We start from the raw sequence: 19,905 nt of genomic DNA, 5'->3' as shown, positions 1-19,905 counted from the left end.
AAATGGTCTTGTCTTAAAAAGCAAGCAAGCAGGGAGGAACAAGAACAGAACAGGAGTGTAAAAAAAACCACTGAGTTTTCACTAAGTCACATCCATTGTGGCCTCTCCATCTCCCTCAGACAAGACTGCCAGGCTCTCCACAGCCCAGCCAGACACCCATCTTCACGTTCTCAGTAGTTGCTGTGGATCAGCAGAGTGCTCTTCAGCTTGCAGCATGTAGCTAGTTCCCTCCCTAGTACGGCCCTTCCCTTCAACACCAGCCCTGCCCCTGCCAGAGGAAAAGAGAGAGAAGCCAAACCTGAAGCTTGGGTTGTGGCATTTGGGGCAATAAGGTGAGGCTTAGGGAACCTCCAGTCCTAACTAACATCCTGGAAAATTAACCTCAAGACCTTCCTCCTAACTTTTTCCCTCCCAAGAAGCACAGACTTCCCAGACCACGATGGCAGGATACGTGCTGCCACTCAGTGCATCTGTCCAGTTTTGTGCAGAGGAGAAGAGGGGGGCACACAGGGGATCATCTATGAGAAGATGGTGGTGGAGTTGCCTATTTGGATCTGTATACAAGTCCTCCTCAAGCAGTGTTCCTCACCCATGAGTTCCAGCACAATGAGACATTCACTGGTGGCACTCAAGGCCATGACCCTTGGGCTTCTGCAGTGAGCCAAGGAGGGACTTGTCCAGAAAGGCAGAACTGTGCAAGACAGGCATCCCAGCACTGACACAGGCCAGTTTCAGACAGAGAAATGTATTCACAGAGTGTGCTGGAGAGCAGTGCTGGGATCGGTAGGCTGACTGTTCTCCTCAGCCTCAGTTTGAAGTTGAATGGCTCAGAACTGACAGAAATCCTGGAAACAGGAACGACAGAAAGCAAATACTGCCAGATCACAGTGCCTAGCCCCAGGAGAGCTGTGCGGAGGGGAAATTAAGTTCTTGATGCCTAGCGGCAGTATAAAATATCCAACAGGTTATCCAGAGGAATAAGGAGTTGCCAGATCAAGTCCAAGAATTATTCAGAAGCATTTAGTACTTCATTTTACAAGAAAAGGTTTGGCAGATGCCAGTGGACAGCTGTCCTTGTAAGGGATGTACAGCGTGTAAGTTAGCATCCCAGAGGTGTTCTAACAGAGCAGCTGTAGCTCCTGATGCTACACAGAGTTCCAGGAGCTCCTCACCTACACAACTGCAGGATGCTTTCCTATCAGCTAGAGCTACGTGGGCCTGGTGTCAAAAGAGACTCAGCCACAGCTGGATGTTGCAGCTCCAACTCAGCAAGCCAAGACAAGGGACGCACCACCTGGTTGATAACCACATCATCCATGCCGCACAGAGGGACACAGTACAAACATACTCACTTGGTACAGCCAGAAGTGACAACTGTGGCCAGGAGGAACAAGATGACCGTTGGTGTGGATTTGTCCTGAAACCCCACAGACCACACACAGGAGGCCCAAGCCATCACTTTCTTTTCAATGACGCAGGGAAAATGAACTCTTAAAAAGGAGCAAGTGCAGTTTCCTGTGCTCTCTTTGCATAGATTTTACATGAGACAGAAGTGGAAGCAAACTGAATCCATTTAGAATTGACCAAGTCTGAGAGGGACTAAGGCAGAGGGACACCCACAAATATCCTGCACTATGTAAAGGGGAAAATCAAAGCTGCCACCTCTTCTAGGGCCTTCAGATGTGCAAGACTGAAACACTGGAACTGGTTGCCTAGGGAGGTTGTGTGATCTCCATTCTTGGAAATATTCAAAAGCCATGTGGATGTAGTTCTGGGCAACAAGTTCTAGGTGGCCCTACTTGAGCAGGGAGGTTGGACCTGATGACCTCCAGAGGTCCCTTCCAGTCTCAACCATTCTGTAATGCTCAGCAGGGACTGGACACTCTGATAACTGGGTACTTACAAGAGCCGGCATTTCTGAGCTTGTTTCATCAGACAGAAGTCTGCTGGTTCTGCCTTTGCTTTTACATGACTGTGAAGAGAAGAAACAAAACAAATGAGTAAGTGTTATAGAGAAGTGGTAATTTAGCAATTGCTGGGGAGATGGAAAGAGTCCAGGGGTTCTGCATCTGCCTTCCCAGAAAATACAGGTAATTCTCCTGTATGGAAATTCTCCTGAAAGGCAATTACTTCCATAGCCAGACAGTAATGGAGATGCAAACTTCTGCCACAGACTGACAACAGCTTAGGAGTCAGGACTGAATGGGCAGGAGGTAAATGCACTAAAGAAAAATCAGATCACTTAGTTCTAGAACTGGTCATTAGCTGTCCATGCCCAGATCACTTTCTGCTTATCACCAACCTCCAGGTCAAACCAATACTGTTGCATGGAGAAAAGATCCCATTGAACTTCCCCTCACCACCAGGCACGCGTCACCTCTGCACATCTCATGTTCCTTGCTAACACTGCAGAGCTCCAGCATCGGCAGACATCAGTTATAGACAGTGCCATGGTTACTCAGCAAGAAGAGGGAACTGCCAGCCATGCTTCGGATCCTGCAGCAGGACCACTGGGATAAAAGGTGTCACTTACATTTTAAGATAAAGAATGGCAATATTCCTTTCTCCCTGTAAACACATATCCTCGCCAAAGACTTGCCAGTTTAAGTCAGCTGCAAACAGATTAGCTAACGAGAAAGCACAACAACAGAGCTTCAGCTTTTGCCACCAAACAAAGGTTTGCAAGAAGATGGACTCATGGGAACGCAGGATGGTGCACTATGTGTGACTGAGGCACAGCAGCAAGCATAGATCTGCATTCTCTGCATCCATTTCTTATTCCCGGGCAAAGTCCAAGGAGACCAGAGGTGTAATCCCATCCCGCACAGGATGCTGGAAGCACGTGGTGCCCGATGCCAAGCAGCAGCAGAGATTTACCACAAAGCAAAGCGCTGAGCCCAAGCAAGGGACATGCAGGAAGGGCAGTGACTGCTTTTGGGACTTAAAAGTGCACAAGGGGAGTTGCTGGTAGAACTGGACATTAAGGAAAGGAGAAGAAACTTCCATTCTTCAGGATTACACAGATACAGAGGTAAACAGAAGCAAATGGGGAAAAGGGTCTGCCCCCGCAGAGTGGCTTCCCTCTGATTTGCCCTGGGTCTGAGCCCTGCCACACAGCCCAAGGGCGAAGAGGGTCTGCCTCCCACCCCTCTCTTGGGACAGGGCTCAAGGAGGAATCTTCCCTTACTGGTGGGTGCTGGGGGTCAGTGCCTCCCCCACCTGATCTGCCCCAGAGCCCTTCAGCTTTCTCAAGGTTAGGAAACATGACAGTCCCTCACCTTCTCTTCAAGACAGCAGGATCTGGTCTCTTGTTGGCAGTGTTAGAGCGACCTCCTCTTCCTATTTCCCTCCCTGACCCGCTACCCTCCATCCTTTTATTCTGCATTTTCTTCCCCATTCATCCTTTCCTCCTCCTCCCTTACCCCATATTCCTTCACCCTGCTCACTTTCATCATCCATCTCTACTTGATCAGCTCCTGCTCCTTTTCCTCATCTCTACCTCTCCTCATCCTGGCTCATTTTATTTTTCCTCAAGGGGGATCCTGGTGGACCCAAGCTGCTGAGGGCTGCTCTCACCACTGCCCTGATCACATCTGATTTATCCTCAGCCCAGCACAGTGTGCCCCAGCATCACAGCTCCCTGCCAGCCCAGACAAACCCAAACAGTGTGGATGTATGTCAGCCAGCCTTCGCAGCACAGAGCCTGTGCAGGAAAGGGCAGCCAGGCAGATCAATGCCTGCGTGCTGCTCCTGTACCCTTCAGTCCCTCTCGAGGTCACCCCGGCACTGCTGGCGTTACGCAACAGGCCACGATTGCCCATGAGGAATGGTGATCAGCAAAAGCAGACAAACACCTGCAGGGGTCTGAGCAGCTCCCATCACACTGCTGTGTCCACTGGTACTGCAAGACACAGAAAGACCAGGAAGCGTCTCTGCTCTCTTCATGTCCATTAACTGCTTGGCACACGAACAATTTCTTGTCCCAGTCTGCCTGGATTTCTCACAGAAGCACAGAGAAATCTCTTCTCGAGTTGGATGGCAACCTGCAGTCACCAGAGCAGGGGCTTGCCAAGTATGCCAAGTCACCATGGCAGTCCCTTCAAAGATGAGTAGCTCTGCAGAGGGTGACAATGCTTAAAGGAAAGCCTTTCCAAACTACATCCTGGTAAGTACAAGACCACGTGCCCCAGAGGCTGTCCTCTCCAGGACAGCTTCCTCCGCAGCACACCACGAGGGCGCAGGGCTGCTTCAGGCTGTGCAAGCCCACTTCTGCCTTGAGCCACCCCACTCACTATTTTAAAGGGCTTGGTGCTTCTGAAGGCTTTTCAGTTCCACTTAACAGCTCTGCCCCACCAGTCTGGCAGGTTCGAAAGGCTGCTGCCTGAATTTCCCCTACCAAACCACCAGCTCACTGCCTGCTCATTTGGACCTTGCTAGTGGCCCTGTTTCATTACACTTCATTGCCTTCATTCGTTATAAAACAGAATAAAAACCTCACTGTAATGCTCTCTTACCCAGCAGGAGATCAAATTCCTGGAGAATCTAATCTTTTATTAATAATGCTGACAAATCACCAGAGTATTACCCTTCATTTATGTAATGATTCAAATCCTATAAAAGCCTCCTCTGATTATTTCAAACACTTACGCACACACATCCTCATGCAGTCCAGGAAGCCACAAGCCAGCAAGGGGAAGAAGAGCACTGCAGCTCCTCCATGCCAGTACCAGGGGGGACTGCTTTTTGGTTGGCATGTCACAGGCAATCTGGGTGACATCAGTCAACGGCAAGCTCCCACCTCCGCTGGGCCAACTGCAGATGGTGCTGGCCAATCCTGAAATTCTCAGCCGGGGCTGGGCTTCTCTACTGTGCTGTGCCACAGGCGCACTGGGCTTTCTAGACACCAGAGTCTTGTAGCCGAAGTGAAAACAGAGCCAGAGTATGAGCTCAAGCCTCCAGAAGGAGAGGAGGGCTGCCACATTCCCACAGGAGGTCTGGGTTTGGAAAGAGAGGGAACTGACAGTGCTTCTCTGAGGATGTAAGGCTGGAGATACGTGCAAGACCACTGAATGCTTCCATGTGTGCCACACATCCTCTGCCATGAAGTGTACTACAGAAGAGAAGAGCAATTGCAGTAGCTGGAAGGACCATTTTGGCCAATGTTCTGCTTTGAAGCAGCCTGCAGCAGATGGCCAGAGAGGGCTAAGACCAAAGCAAGCATATAGCCACATCCTCTCCAGTATTTGCAGCTCAGAGACCTTGTTCCAGCTGCAGTTTATATACATGCAGTAACTCTCCAAGGAGCTCTCCTTATTGGATTTGTCAGGTCTCACCTAAACCCGCAGGCTTCCTTCAGCCATGACATCCTGCAGCAAGGAGCTATGCAGAGCAGTGAGCCTCCTGCTTGCACTGAACCGGCTACTTGCTAGCTATGTTTGATGTCCTTTATTTCTCATACTGGAAAAGAAGACGAACTACTTCCTAACCACATCACTCTTGATTTTATAGACTATTATGTTTCCAAGCATCTTTGCCTCTATCTCCTGTCTAGGCTGAGGACTCAGCAGCTCATTGAGTCACCCCTTGAGCAGAAGCTGTGCCAGATCCTCCACTGTCATCCTTGTCATCCGTCTCTGAGCCTTTTCCAGTTCTACTGTATCTTTTGAGCTGGTCCAGAATGGCAGGCTGCAGCAATACTGTATATTTGTACTAGATTATGCAGCCACCCGGGAAAGCAATCCCCAAAGGAAGCACCCTACCTGTCCTCGCTCCCCTGTATGTACTTTCTGTAAGCCACTCTCCTGGATAGCAGGGGCTCAGCCACCAAGGGGGCTGGGGGAAAATGATGAGGGGGAATGACTCCTGAACACAGCCTGGAGTCAGATGCCACATGTAGTTGTGGCACATCATCGCAGAAAGAGGACAAAGACACCTAATTCAGGCTCAGGCTAAGCCCTGGCCCAGAGCTCCGTCCAACCAACCCTCAGTGCTCTGCAAGACTTGAAACTCAGTGTGTACTTTTGCTGTTCATTCCCACTGAAAGAGAGGGCAGGCTGACTGAATGGCTGCATAAAGACAAAAAAAAAACAAAACCAAACAAACCACGCTATTCAAAGAATTAGAAGCCAAGTTAAGGAAGGAAATATTTTCCCATGCTTAGATGCAAGGTTAATAGCTGCTGTTTGTCTGAGAAGTGGCTCTCCAGAAGCACAGGGAACTGCCAACTCAGCCATGCTCTGTAGGTGGGTGTCCCACCTGGATCAGAGTTTATTTCTGGGGCATCTAGCAAATCACAAGAAGGTTCATGGTATCTCCAGCCATGATCTGCAACCAAAGAAGAGGGTGCTTTGCCAGACAGCCACCTTCTTGGCTGTTCTCTAATCCAAGTGCCTTCTTATGGTCAAAACAAGTTTCTGGTTCCAACCCCTACTGAGCAACTGGAGAGGAGGGACCAGCGTTTGTGCAGCACGCAGAGCACTTTTATTCTGCACTGGGGGATGCAAAAGCAGCTGCAACACTGACCAGATGGTCAGGCAGAGCACTGCATTAAAAAGGAGGAAACATAAGGGCAACCAGAACCCACCCTACGGCTGGCTGGGATGGTTGACATGTGAGTGTCAGAGGATCAGAAATAGCCCTTCTCTTTCAGTACAGTCAAGGGAACTGAAACACCATCTTTCTGTTCTTGTCCAAAGTCACACTGCAAGCCAAAGGGGCAAACAAAGAGTCTGGCCAGAGCGTAAAGCTCTGCTCAAAGGACTTGAGCTGCCTCAGGAGAAAGCCTGGAGGTCTGGCAGGACAGAGCTGCAGGCTGCAACACCTCAAGTCCAGATTCTCAGGTGAGCTCAGCAGCATTACACGCTGGACACTTGTGTGTCTCTCGTACAACTCCCAGGACGTCTGGTTGCTCCCAGCCTGTCTCATGCCAAGCCTCATCTGAGCAATACAGTTCCCCTCTTAGCTGTGGATTCAGAAGACACATTTAACCTTTTTTCTTGTGGCGAGTGAAGCATGGAAGGGGGCGAAATGGAGTTGAGAACAAGGCCCTGTTTTCCTGACCACTGGCACCGAGCTTGCATTGCCCGTAGCTACAAGCTGAGCTGAAGAGCACTTCATCCTGCAGGAAGAAGGGGAATACACAGCCCATCCCTAAATGGCACATACCTCTTGGGTGGCTTCCTGCCCCTGCCACCTGTGGTCAGGTCAGAGAGCTCAGGTAGGGCTTCTATCAACGGCTGCATGTCTCCCACCACAGGCGTTGCTTTCCGCTTTGCTTCGGCTTTTTGCTTCTGCTTGGCTAGCTTCACACTTTCTATTTCTGAATCAGAAACAAGACATTACTGGAGGAAGGGGAAGCGTTTGCAAGAGATAACCCTTGAGCTAAAAAATTCATAGGCTGCTTCACCATCTACAGGAAAAAACAGGCCAGAATTGATTTAAACCAGGAAAAGACTGAAAATAATGCAGCTGGGTAGTTCCCTCCCTTGCTGTGTTTGCTTATACCTATATACATCTCTACTGACATTTGCAATGGGAAGTGAAATCCCCAGACTGATTTTGTCTGAACTGTTTCCATCCCTTGCACTGCTCATTGCTGACAGCAACACGGTACAGGAATCCTGGGGTGGAAAAAAACACACTGACCTTGCATGGAATTAGGAAAGAGAAACAAGAGGGGAAGGGACAAACCAAATACAGTCAGCTCCACATGTGGCATTAAACAGTCACAGCCCCATCTCTGCTTTGCTGTTGGGACAAAACAATGGTCTCCTAGCACAGGGAGAAAAGATGGACTTAATTTCTGTTGTTTACTTAGTTTGGAGCAAGTCAAAGTCTCACCTTCGTGACTCATGGTGGAGCTCAAGCAGTCAGTCACTGGATAAACTGTGCCCTTAGAAAAGCACTGCACCAAGTGACAGACACAGAGGCTTTTCCTTGAAACCATGTTTACCAGTCTCCCTGCAGCAGCTCTGAGCAAGGCTGTGGGCACATAAGGTTCTACAAAGGTTACGGCAGTCTCCCTTCTTGGCCATGGGAGGTAGGCATTGAAAGCCGCAGGCTTCTGCCTCAGTCCTCAAAGCTCTCTAGTGTAGAAACAGGTCCCACAGCTGCTCAAGCCTTACAGAGCCAACAGCCCCCAGGGTGAGCCCCAGCAGAACATGGTCTCCTCTTGGACAGCCCACAAAAGCCCAGCACTGCTACAAGCCTCCAGCTGAGCTCCAAGATGCCCCAACCTGTCCCAGAAGTCCCTTGACGATGCCACCAGAAACAGCTAAAACTCAGCGGGATCCATGAGCTCCTTTTTCTTCTGTCAGGTAATGACTGGGCCTTGAAGCCCGCTGCATTACCTTGACCCCCATGAGGGGTACCAGTGCTGCGGGGTACGTGATGGAGGACTCCACCTCCTCCACGTGCACCCAGCAGAGGCCGCAGTGGAAGAGCAGGCTTCTGCTTATTGCCTTGGACAATGAGCATATTGCAAGGATGAGCCTCAGCGCTGAGCTAGAAACTCCTTGTCTGGACATGACGGAGCGCAGTGCCAGCAGCTGTGGGACCAAGCTGGCGACACAGGGAAGCCAACGGCTGCCAATGCAGCATGGCCACAGAAGCAGGACTAAATCAGCACAAGTATTTTTGATGGGAACACAAAGGCAGCCAGTCCCACTCTACAGACGGCAGGCAAGATGCCACCAGCAATTCTGGGTCTAATCCTGCTGCCCACATTCAAGAAAGCAGAACTCAAATTCACTGGCTCCTTTAATATCTTTGTCTTGTTTGCTCCCCAACTCAGCCAAGTCAAAGAGCAACAGTTTTTCATGAACTGCAATTTTGCTGTACATGGATGTTTGTGACAAATGTGGATTGTAAATGCTTCTCCTCATAGCAATCCCTGCCAAGAACACAGCTTTCTGTTCTGCATCACTTCTTTTTTTGGTCTGGCTTTATGAAGCCGAGTACTTCAGTGCTTTCATAAACAGTATGTGCTCAAAATTTTCAGACACCTGATTCTGCGCAAACATCCCAAATTCTTTTACTATGAAGTCTTGTTCGTCTGAGGAGCCATGCGATATATGTATTTTTAAATGTGCATACTTCTAATGTCTGAAGCATTGCATAATTTTTTTCCCTCTCTAGTCTCTCCTGAGATGATTTATTGGAATGGAAGAAATCTCCAAGTTTTGTGTTTGCACTACTGGGCTGAACTTTAGTTCCCAGGGTCTTGGCATCCAGTGTCACAAAAGCAGCCCTGGGACAAGAAGAAACAACAAACTCTTGGGAAGATTTAGGAAAACAGAGGTGTAATGATAACAACTTCAGCAGTCCAAGTTGGGTTCTCTTTTGGGAGGCAAACACTGCAAAACCCACAAGGAATCGGCAGAGTTATCTGCATCAGATAAAAATCAATGCATTCCAGTTGACTGCAGCTCTTTAAGGTCACAATGTTAGAATGCCAAGTTTCATTTAAAAATCTCCATCTCTGGAAATACCAGTTCATTTCGCTCCATCAGCTAATAATAGTAATATCAGTTTCTTTACTGATGTTTATATAGGCTTTTTCCAGCTATTCCACTTTTCTTAATAACAAGCTGCACACCTGGTACTAACAGTTGCTGACTTTTCTTACAGAAATCCCCAGGTACTTGATAGCCTTAGCAAAACATTTGCTAGCGAATGCTGGTATTTGCCAACTGGCCACAAATCTAGTGGGGGAGTCAAGAGATCCAGCAATTTAGGTACTTCTGTATCTGGAATGCACTTCTAATATCTAGTATCTTCTAAGACAGAGATAATTTGGCTGGAAGTTTCCTATCTTGGTGTTCTCCTCAAAGCAAAGCCTCTGCCTTTCATTTGTATTCCCTCAGCTTAGTAATTTCAGAGCCAAGAGAAGAGGAAAGAGGCCACGGCAGGGCCAAAATAACATATGTGATCTTGAGGAAGACTGATGCTACCAAGACAAATATGCAGGAGGACACGATTAAGAGAGTGTAGGGATCCTACTTCTGGGTTTTTCCAAAGTGGCTGACCTTGACTATGGGAGCAATGCTGTCACCTAACTGCAGGAGCAGAAGCTCTGTTTCTTGCATAAGACACCATTCCCATGTACCCCTTTTACTGTGGATTCTGTCCTAAAATGCTGCCAAGGACATGTTTTCCTCCATGGTACCTGGTATCAGCCCTGGTATCTGGGGAGAGAAAGCTCAGCTGTGCTCCAGCAGTTGCCTCCTCTGTCACCACAATAGTATCAGAAAAGGAGACACCTTTAGGAGCACCAAAACTGCAGCCAGCAGGCCAGGCGTTAGGAGTAGCACAGCCATCTATGCTTTGTGCCCAAAAGGGACACTGAGGGTTGCAGATGTCAAAGGTACTTGGAAGTTGTTGGTTGGTGATAGGGAGGAGGTTTCCTTCACGCTCATGGTGTTAAATTATCAGCTTTTTCTGTAAAAGGAGCCAGAGACACCTTCACTGCAACCGGTGAAATCACAGGTTGATGGACTTGAGCTCAGAATTCAGGAGCCAAGAGCATATGGTGTGGCAAAAAGCCACATCCCTCAGCCCCAAACAGTCTGTCAGCAAGCCTGTTGGGCAGGAAGGTGTTAAGGGAAAAGACTGTCCCAAGAACAGCTCCAGGTGGCAAGAGGAATTCCTCTGCTACACCAGGTAGCACAGCATCATCTCTTACTGTGCTGAGATACTTAAAGCAAAAATACAGACACTTCCCACAGGAAACAGAAGCATTTCTGCCATGGACTAGTTTTGTTTAGCTCATATTTCACAGCTTCGAGAAAGGCCAGACTGTCTGGTAAGTGGGTTCACTGACCTGTGGCACATGGGAAAGAACAGTAACACAACCAGCAGCATCCAGAGACCTCCCTTACAGAAGGGCAGGAGGGCCCACTGCAGGCTTTCACCACAGAGCCTTGGGATTAGCTGCTGGCTGCATGGGGTTCAGCTCCAGGCTGTCCTACCATCCCCAGAGCTCCTCAGGGAGGAGGAGCTCCACTATACAGCTAGTCATATATGTACCAGAGCTTTAAAAGACAGAGAAACATGCTATGCCTACATGGGCACAGTGTCCTATCTGGAAAAATAAAGGTTTTATGTAGTCACTTACATTATACATGGAGGAAGATCAAAAGGAGGTGTGGGGCAATGACTCAGTCTCAGTGCTGAACACTGAGAAACAATACCTGGGACTTTTACCCCATGTGCTGTGGAGCAGATGTGAAGGTTTCTGAGAAGCATTCAGTCTCCCCCAGCATGGCCCAATGCTGCCACCCACACCCCATGGACAGAGAGATCCAACACAGCCACACTCTGTGATGCCCATGGTACGGCCGTATTTCGGAGGAGTACTTACTCTGTAGCCATCTTTCTTTCCTCAGCTTCATTTTTTCTTTTTTGGAAAGAACCGCTTTTTCTTCTAGACCTAGAAAAGAAGAGAGATGTGAGATGGAGCCTGGCTCCTGCACACAGATTCAGTGCTGAACACTTCCCAAAGATAGCAGAGTCCATAGTATTTTGTTCAACCCTTGATGCTTTTGAACTTGCTGGTAGGTCAGGCAGGCTGCAGGCAGACCAGGGGATACACCACATCTCAACTTTTAGCCGACAAATCAAACCTGGCTCACTATTGGTTAAGAAATAAGAAACAGGCAAGTAGATCAGATCATCAGCACCCTAGGCCCTGTTTTCTCAGGCCAGGTAGCTCTTTGAGACAAGCTTTTTGAGAGACCCTTGCCCCATGTCCTGCACTTCTGCATGAACCTGGCCTGCGAGCTGGCCTTTTCTTTTGAAGACGAGCCACAAGTCACGGGAGGACCTACAGGTTCCAGAACTGGGAGTAAAAAGCAAGTTTTTATCTGAAAATATGCAGGCTGATAAAGCTAAGAAGGAAAACATGGGCTGCAGACATGTGCAAGGGTAGGAAGGGGAATGGCAACCTGCCGCGGCTATTGGCATCCGCCTGCCCAAGCAACGGCCTCAATGCCTGCCCAGACAGCACGTAACAGGCAGGGGAAGGACTGAAAAGGGTCTGAAATACCCAGATCCATGGCAGCCCTAAGGAGCAGCCAATTACTAACAGCCTGTAAAAAAGGCTAGTACCTACTATATACCAAATTCAGTATTTGGAAACCAGCTCTTGATCACCGATATCCAATATCAAGTAAAATAACGTCACAAATATTTTTACTGCAGATCCCTTGCAGACACTATAAAATTTTATCTTATCTCCAGTGTTTAAAACAAAATTGACTTTAGTCAACTTCTCTCCTGAAATGCGCTGTGAATTCTGCTACGGGAATGCCAATGGAGGAATAAGCTCCCCAAAGACCACTCCTCTCGCCTTAGGTTACTCTTAAGGCTGGAAAAGAAAAAATACCCTTTTTCTCCCCAGAAGAAACAGAAGAAAGGAATTCACTGCAGCTCTAAAAACAACTCACTGAGGACTTCTTTGAAGCTGCAAATCTTTCAGGATGATTTAAACAAAAGCAGGATCATAATTTAGTAATTTCAATGCCTGTCGTGGTTTAACCCCAGCCAGCAACTAAGCACCACGCAGCCGCTCACTCACTGCCCTCCCCCCCGCAGTGGGATGGGGAAGAAAATCAGGAAAAGTAGTAAAACTCGTGGGCTGAGATAAGAACAGTTTAATAGAACAGAAAAGAAGAAACTAATAATGATAATGATAACACTAATAAAATGACAACAGTAATAATAAAAGGATTGGAATATACAAATGATGCACAGTGCAGTTGCTCACCACTCGCCGATCGACACCCAGTTAGTCCCCGAGCGACGATCCCCCCCCCCCTCCCCCCCCCCGAGTTTATATACTAGATGTGACGTCACATGGTATGGAATACCCCTTTGGCCAGTTTGGGTCAGCTGTCCTGGCTGTGTCCCATCCCAACTTCTTGCGCCTCTCCAGCCTCCTCGCTGGCTGGGCATGAGAAGCTGAAAAATCCTTGACTTTAGACTAAATATTACTTAGCAACAACTGAAAACATCAGTGTTATCAACATTCTTCTCATGGTGAACTCAAAACATAGCACTGTGTTCCTAGTAGCTGGTACAATCAACTCTATCCCAGCCAAAACCAGGACAATGCCTTAAGATGAGAACAAGCCTGCTGGGGCTGGGGGGATTTCTTCATAAAGCCAACAACCACCACCATGTTTTGAGTTTCTAGAGGACATGGAGAACGAAGCTGTAGCTTTCACTGCCTCGTGTCCCAGAAAAATATGTCACTGCAGTCAGTGCACCCAAGAAGCGAGAAATAAAGCCACGCCTAGAAGCTATCACTTACTCACAAAGCTCAGGGATGTCTTGAAGGGTTTGTATGTGACTGATGCTGCTATCCATTTTTCCGTCTCCTGCATAAAGCACCAATGCATGGGCACCCTTCTAAGCCTGGGCCAGCAGGACAGCCTTGCCGGGACACAGCGTCAGGCAGTAACAGAGACAAACATCTAATCATGTTAAGGGCAAATTTCCTCAATCCGTTTGCTGTGGTATCAAAGCAGATGCTAAAACAACTATCTGCATGTTCCAATAACCAACTCCCAGCTACTCCCACCCTCAATCACCCCACGTTTCTGCAGTTTCAGGGAAAAAAAGAATGAATCACAAGAGGCCAAAACGCAAATTGCGCCCTGATGATCTCTGAAGGGCTGCCTGCACGAGACACCTCCGCCCTGCCTTTCTGGCTGCCCGAGCCTGCCTGGATTTCAGCGGCGGCGGGGCTGGGGAGATTTGCCCCCTCATCTGAAAACACGCTCATTACTTCATTGGGAAAACAGCACCTGGCAAGATTTGTTAATGAAAAAAAAGAAAAAAATTTCAGCCAGCTGGCCAATTCTAGTAATAACATCAATTCAGATTTTTATTTTTTTTCCCCCCCAAACAGCAGCAGCATATTTAAGGAAACACAAAAGCTGTTTTCTTGGCAGGAGCCCAACATCGCTGCAGGCCTGGGACGGCAACCGGCACCCGGACCAGCAGCCGCAGATTGCCAGAGGGGTGCAGGGAGGGGAGCTGGCTCCCTTCTCCACCCGTCAGGAGCAGCCAGCGAAGCAGCCGGTTTCTGCCCTTTTTCACCGCCTGCTCCCTGGACACCTCCATTTTATGTATCCCTTCCTGCCCCTGAGGAGGTTGTTTTGCTGCTGGAAGGTGCCAAATCGTGTTTGGCAACTTGCAGTTGTGATGCCGAGTGCCAAAGCCGCTGGAAACCCACTGGAGAACAGCACAGGCAGAATGTAGCTAGTTAATTAATGGCAGACTGTCCCCAAGGTAGTCTTTTATTTTTATTTAGCTTGCAAGCACCTATGAGATCAAAGCCAGACCGCAGCTCCAGTTTAATTATTTTTCTGTGAAATCAGAAGGGGGTTGTCCCCCCTTCCAGCCCATTCCAAGTGTAATTTAACAACACTTGGCTTTGAAACCTTGTGCACAGAAGAAAGGTGAGCAAAACCCACTTACATTAGCTGAGGGTAATTTACATACTGTAAACTTGACAATTATTCCTTTTAGCAAGGACGTGTTTTTTGTTTCCTCTGATCTGCGCAGTACAAAGCATCTCAAATATAAACAGATTAAAAAAAAAAAAACGCAACAGCTTTTTGCTTCCTACATCAAGTGTTTGATACTACTGGCAATTCTCAGGATCGTGCTTTCATGGCAGACAAGCAGATTTTTTTGGAGTATGGCTTCCTTCATTTCAAAAAGGTTGAGGTTTTTGGGTAAAGGACTCCTTAGACAAAAAAAAACCCCAAAACCCCAAAAAAACATATATATATATATATGTCTGCTTTTCATAAAGGACTCCTTAGACTAATATCTATCTATTTATCTATCTCCTACCTTAAAAGTCCCCATTTTATCCTTTCTAGGCATTCAGAAAGAAGCTGGACTGGGTAAAATCCGTAACACTACAGGCTTCCCTGAGATCCCACTATTTAAGTTTGACTCCACAACCGAGAGGGTGAAAACACAGGTTTCACAGTTCCACGAAACCACATCACTTCGAGGACTTGGCCATGAGCAGAAATATGAAATAAACCTGTGCCTGTGCAATGCCAAAAGAGGAGGGTCCTTCAGCAGTGGGCATCTGCTCCTCCCTGTGCAAAGCTGCAGTGAACCACCAAGCCTCCCTTTGGTATGAGCTATTAAGAAATAGCACATAGTATTAAGTATTATTCCCAGAACTCTGATGATATATAACAGTAAAGCTGTTACTGCTTGAAACATAGTATTTTGGCAAAACAGGGTACCGTATAAATTGAAGTTAAATAACAACAGATGTGTTAATTTTAGCCTCAGTTGTATAACAGCAGCAAAAATGAGCATATGCCTACAGCTGTGGGATGAGTTCACTAAAGAAATTCAGAGAGTACATGCAAAAGGAGAAGACTGGGTGTGTTTGGGGTTTTCTTTGTTGTGTTTTTTTTTTTAAATTACATATTGTCACTTGTAAATTGTCTGATACGCTTTTCCACTGAAAGGGCCTGGGAAATGGTAACCACAGTCTCCTGGGGCAAATGCAACACTGGTGTGACCTGACAGATGCCAGCACAGAAGCACTGAAGGTATTCTTCCTCTAGAAAGAAAGTTGAGGGACAACATGGGCCAGGCAGAAAGTCAGCCAAGATGTCCTCCAGCAGAGACGGTACTCCATGGGAGCCAGCCCGGCGGCCCGCTGCCCTCACTCCACCCGACAGCTCAGCTCCCAACTGGTTGACCTCCAGCTCCACTTCTCCAGAAAGCACTGATGCAGAAGCGTCTGGGGAGCCTGGGTCACAAGCGGGACCAAGGCTTGGAGGTGGCAAGGACAGAAGCAGGGGGTTGATACCCTCCAGGCTCTTTGCCCCCTTGCTCTTAGAGGAGCCCCTGGAGACAGCTTGGTAGTCTGTACACAGTGCACAGAGAACATGGCAGGGGAGTGTTTGGGTTTTACCCAGTCCAAGCCCCGCTACCCTGAGCAGGCTTGGGAACCAGCATTGGAAGAGAAGATGACAGCCCCTGCTGGGATAGGGCAGGTTTCACCATGGATACAGCATTTGCTTTTTATGGTCCAAAACAAGCTACATTATTTTTGTTCATGCTTAATCGTTACACCAGCACGCAGACTTTCCTCCTGCCCCCAGTGACGAAGGCATCCTATTTAAAGTGGGATCTGCACTCTCAACCCTTCCAGATCCCCTGGTTATTTAAAGCAGAGCCTACTTCTAAGTCCGGCTTCCCATCCGAGACCTGGAGGAGCAGTGCGACTCACGTCCTCGCACCAAGGTCATGCCTCTGTCAGGCCCGGTAAACATCCCCAGGCTCTGATGAGCTACAGCAAGGGCACGAAACCTCCCTCTGCAGAAGAGCTGAGACTCATCTCTAGTTAGCCGCATAAGCGCACAAGTGACATGCCATCTGAAGCGGGAGCAGTTCCCCTCAGGAGGTGACCAAGAAGTCACAATCTGCACAGTAAGTAGTCTGCAAAAGGCAACTCCGGAGACAAAGTCTGTCCTCCCAAGCAATGTCTTAAGCACTGCAGGCATGCTCAGCCCCTGCCACAAGGTAAAAGTACCTCCTCCCCCCCGAGACCTTTTTCACTCTTCAGAAGTCCTTGGTCTTCCCACCTGCACCCTCTCAGCAGCTCTCCCCAGCACAGAGGTTGACATTTCAAGGGCTAGTCTCAGATAGGCACACAGAAGATGCTCAAGGTGGCTCAGTGTGTCACTGTCCCTAAAGCCACTTTTGCAGCTGGAAGGTTATTTTCATAACCAAGGCATAAAGAGGTAACATGTCTTGGGGAACCTAGGTTTCTGAACCAAGTGTGCCACGAGGACTGCAAAACGCCTTGTCTGAGCCAGGTGCTTGGCATTGCCAGTTCATGGCCTAGAATGATCCCAGAAACCACTGTGAGCCTCCCAGTGGAGAAACTATGGCTGCCACAAGGAGCTCATCTCATCTGCCAGGTCGTAGGCTCCTTCCTCGGCAAAGTTACCTTTTGCTCTTAGAAAAAGGTCAGCTTATTTCAGGAGTTATCCTCCCCGTAAAACACATACAGGGTACAAACATGGTGCAGTCAGAAGGAGAAATACCCCACCACAATATCTGCAGCATGCAGCCTTCTTAGGGGAGAAACATGCACGGAAGTAGAACTGGGGGACAGCAGGACAACCACGTGGCCTCTGCTTTATTTTGTTCACAAATTTCCATTAGTGCCTTTCCCGTATTACCTCCATCCTGCTGCAAACACCCTGGAAGGCAGCAAATTAGGTCAGACCCATCACTAGTCCAGGGCACTGAAATGCTTTTTTCACATACATTTTGCTGGTTTTGGAAAGTTTCTCATAAAAAATTGAAAGAAACCATGTATTTACTATCAGCATGTCATGCTGAGTCACTGGGTAGGCGGTGAGACTGAGGAAGGAGAATGAAACACAGGATACCAGACAGTGCCACTGTCTGATAACAGACAGGCCATGCCGCTTCTCCCCTTCCTGACCAGGAAAGCATTATGAGATGCAGCCAGGACCCACAGGAGACAAAGCAGCTGTAGAAGTGTTTGCTGGCACCTACAGGAAGAGGAGGACTTGCCTACAAAAAGCAAAGTGAACCAAGTGTTGAACTCATCTTTCAGACAGCCTGGCTTTAAGCAAACCCAAGAGGATGAACGGTAACCATTTGACATCTACTAGAGCTCTTAAACTCTACATTTTTATCATTTTTTCTTTCAACTAATTTGTCCTTATTACATTGCAGATGCACAGTTTTGCCTGAATAATGTAGATGCTACCACTCAGCATCCTTTTTTCCTGCTGCTTGCACATTTGGCTGTCCTTTCTCTGGGATTCTTGGATGACTATAGTGAGCAACAGCCAAACCAACCTCTGTGCACAGCAGACTTGGAAGTACTCTCTTGCTGTCTTCCACTGAGCATGGAAGCAATGAATGAGACAACTTCTCACCTCTTTCTCAAATGCTTCCCTGGTCAGAGAAAAACAGTGTTTGGCAAAAGGTGCAACCGTTGAGGATGTTACTGCACCAGTGGAGGAGCTCCACATTATTTGCTAGAAAAAACATCTTCAGCTGTGTATCCTCACCAGCCAGACCAGTCAGCTTGATGCCTGGATTCAACACGTCTTTGGGAGAAAAGATGCTGGATTACTTTTTACTTATTTCCCTCCATGTCTCTTCTGCACCCAGAAAAAAAACAGTTCTCAGTACTCCCTGAGCTGTAATACTTCAAAAACCACAAAACAAATGCAAAAAGGCTCACCCACAGACTGGTACCCTGGGAAACACATGCCATGTCAGGGACTTTGCAAGACCAGGTGTGATTTCGTTCAAGAAACAGGATTTTCCAGCTTTGGGAGAATGAGTTTGCTTTCAAGAAAATACTTTTCAATCACCCCCCCCCCCCCCGCCCCTTTTCATGTCCACAGGAAAAAAAAAAAAGGAAAAAAAAAAAAAAGGGTGATGTATATGCAACAAGTTTGTGTGCATTTCTTCCAACAAAAAAACCAAGTCCTCCAAAAGTATCCTGAAGTTTCACAGCGCGAATAAGATACTCTTATTTCTCAAGAAATAGCATGTCCGAAAAAGTTGACTTTTTCTTTGCTTCCTCTGGCATGTATTTGCTTTCTGTGCAGCCCTAGAAACAGTTTAAATACCTATGATCACAGTGAATTTTATGCCCAGCAGCTCTCAGCAAGTGCTGCTGCAGCTTTTAGCCTTACAAAAGCTCACCCAGCCAAAGAGAAATGAAGCAAGGGGCTAGGGCATCAGTACACCTTTAAGACACTCCCAACAGCTCAGTTCATGAGATTTCTTTCAGGTTTCATGACAAGCCATCTTGTCCTTCCTGCACACCCTTCTCTGATCACAGCAAATTACATAGGGAACAGTCACAGAAGATGAGAATTTGCCATGTCTGCATGTGAGGCAGAATGAATGGCAAAGCCTTCTTGCAATCAAGCTGATCTAAGGAGTTGTAGGTCTGTAGCAGAGCCTCATTTTTCCCACACTCAGCCAAGAAACCTGACCATCTCCAACCTCCTGCCTTGCTACTGCTAGCAGAGAAATCCCACCAGCTGGCTTCTGAGGGAGACTTCATGGCCCCAGCCACCTCAGACAGAAGAACTAACCAGGCTTTCTTTGCTTTCATTGTCCACATAGAAGCCTAAGAGTCAAGTCTCCAAGAAGTGCAAGACGGTGGAGCTGAGGCCACATGCTGCCTCAGGCAGTGCCAGGGGAGCCTGGACCTGCAGTGCCACCATGCATTTCCCTCCCTCATCTAAGGGAAACAAGTCTGATCTGCTCAAGATATTCCTTAAGAAACATGAACAAGTGCATCTCTGCCAGCTCTCAGGTTAGAAAGCTGGTGAGCTTGTACATTGGCATTAAGTATTACCATACAGGTAAAGCAGCTTCCTCTGTTGTAATTCAGATACAGGGGACAAGGGTGCTATGCAAAGCCCTCAAGACCTGGATCTCAGGGGGAAGGCTCCCCTGGGAGCATGGGCAGCCCTCACTTCCCAAAGACATCAGTCTTCCAAAAGTCGCAGCACCCAGCCCTAGCAAAGTTTTGCAAAGAAGCAGCACATAACCTCCCTTGGGAGTACACCCACGATACCCGGTTCCCTACTCCTGCTGGGAATGAGACCTGGTGCAACAGGATTTGCAGTGTCTCCTGTTCCACTGCCAATTCCTTCCCAGGTCCATGGAAGCCTAGCAAGCTGCTCTTCCTCCTCCTCCTCTCATCCAGCACTCACACTATTTCTGGGAAGTAGCACATAAGCTTGGGGTATGAAGCACTCCACTGTAGCCTAGGCATTTGCAGCCTGGGTCAGCCATGGTGTAAGCTAGGACTGAAACCAGCCTCATTACTGTCTTCTCATCTCTGCCACA

At 48.0% G+C, this 19,905-nt stretch overlaps 1 protein-coding gene across 1 annotated transcript in view; it reads right to left on the bottom strand.

The window, feature by feature from the left end:
* FAM207A (family with sequence similarity 207 member A) overlaps positions 1-19,905 on the bottom strand; it is a 56,790-nt gene that overhangs the window by 1,162 nt on the left and 35,723 nt on the right. Inside the window, exons 3-5 of the mRNA XM_030018501.1 lie at positions 11,360-11,428; positions 7,165-7,318; positions 1,904-1,972 (exon numbers count right to left, since the gene is read on the bottom strand). Coding sequence (XP_029874361.1) covers positions 1,904-1,972; positions 7,165-7,318; positions 11,360-11,428 — 292 coding nt within the window. The remainder of the gene's footprint in view (positions 1-1,903; positions 1,973-7,164; positions 7,319-11,359; positions 11,429-19,905) is intronic.

Source organism: Aquila chrysaetos, chromosome 6 (genome assembly GCF_900496995.4).
Source record: "Aquila chrysaetos chrysaetos chromosome 6, bAquChr1.4, whole genome shotgun sequence".
NCBI lineage: Eukaryota > Metazoa > Chordata > Aves > Accipitriformes > Accipitridae > Aquila > Aquila chrysaetos.
The sequence above is the reverse complement of the archived record's forward strand: the minus strand, read 5'-3'. Positions and strand labels throughout refer to the sequence as shown.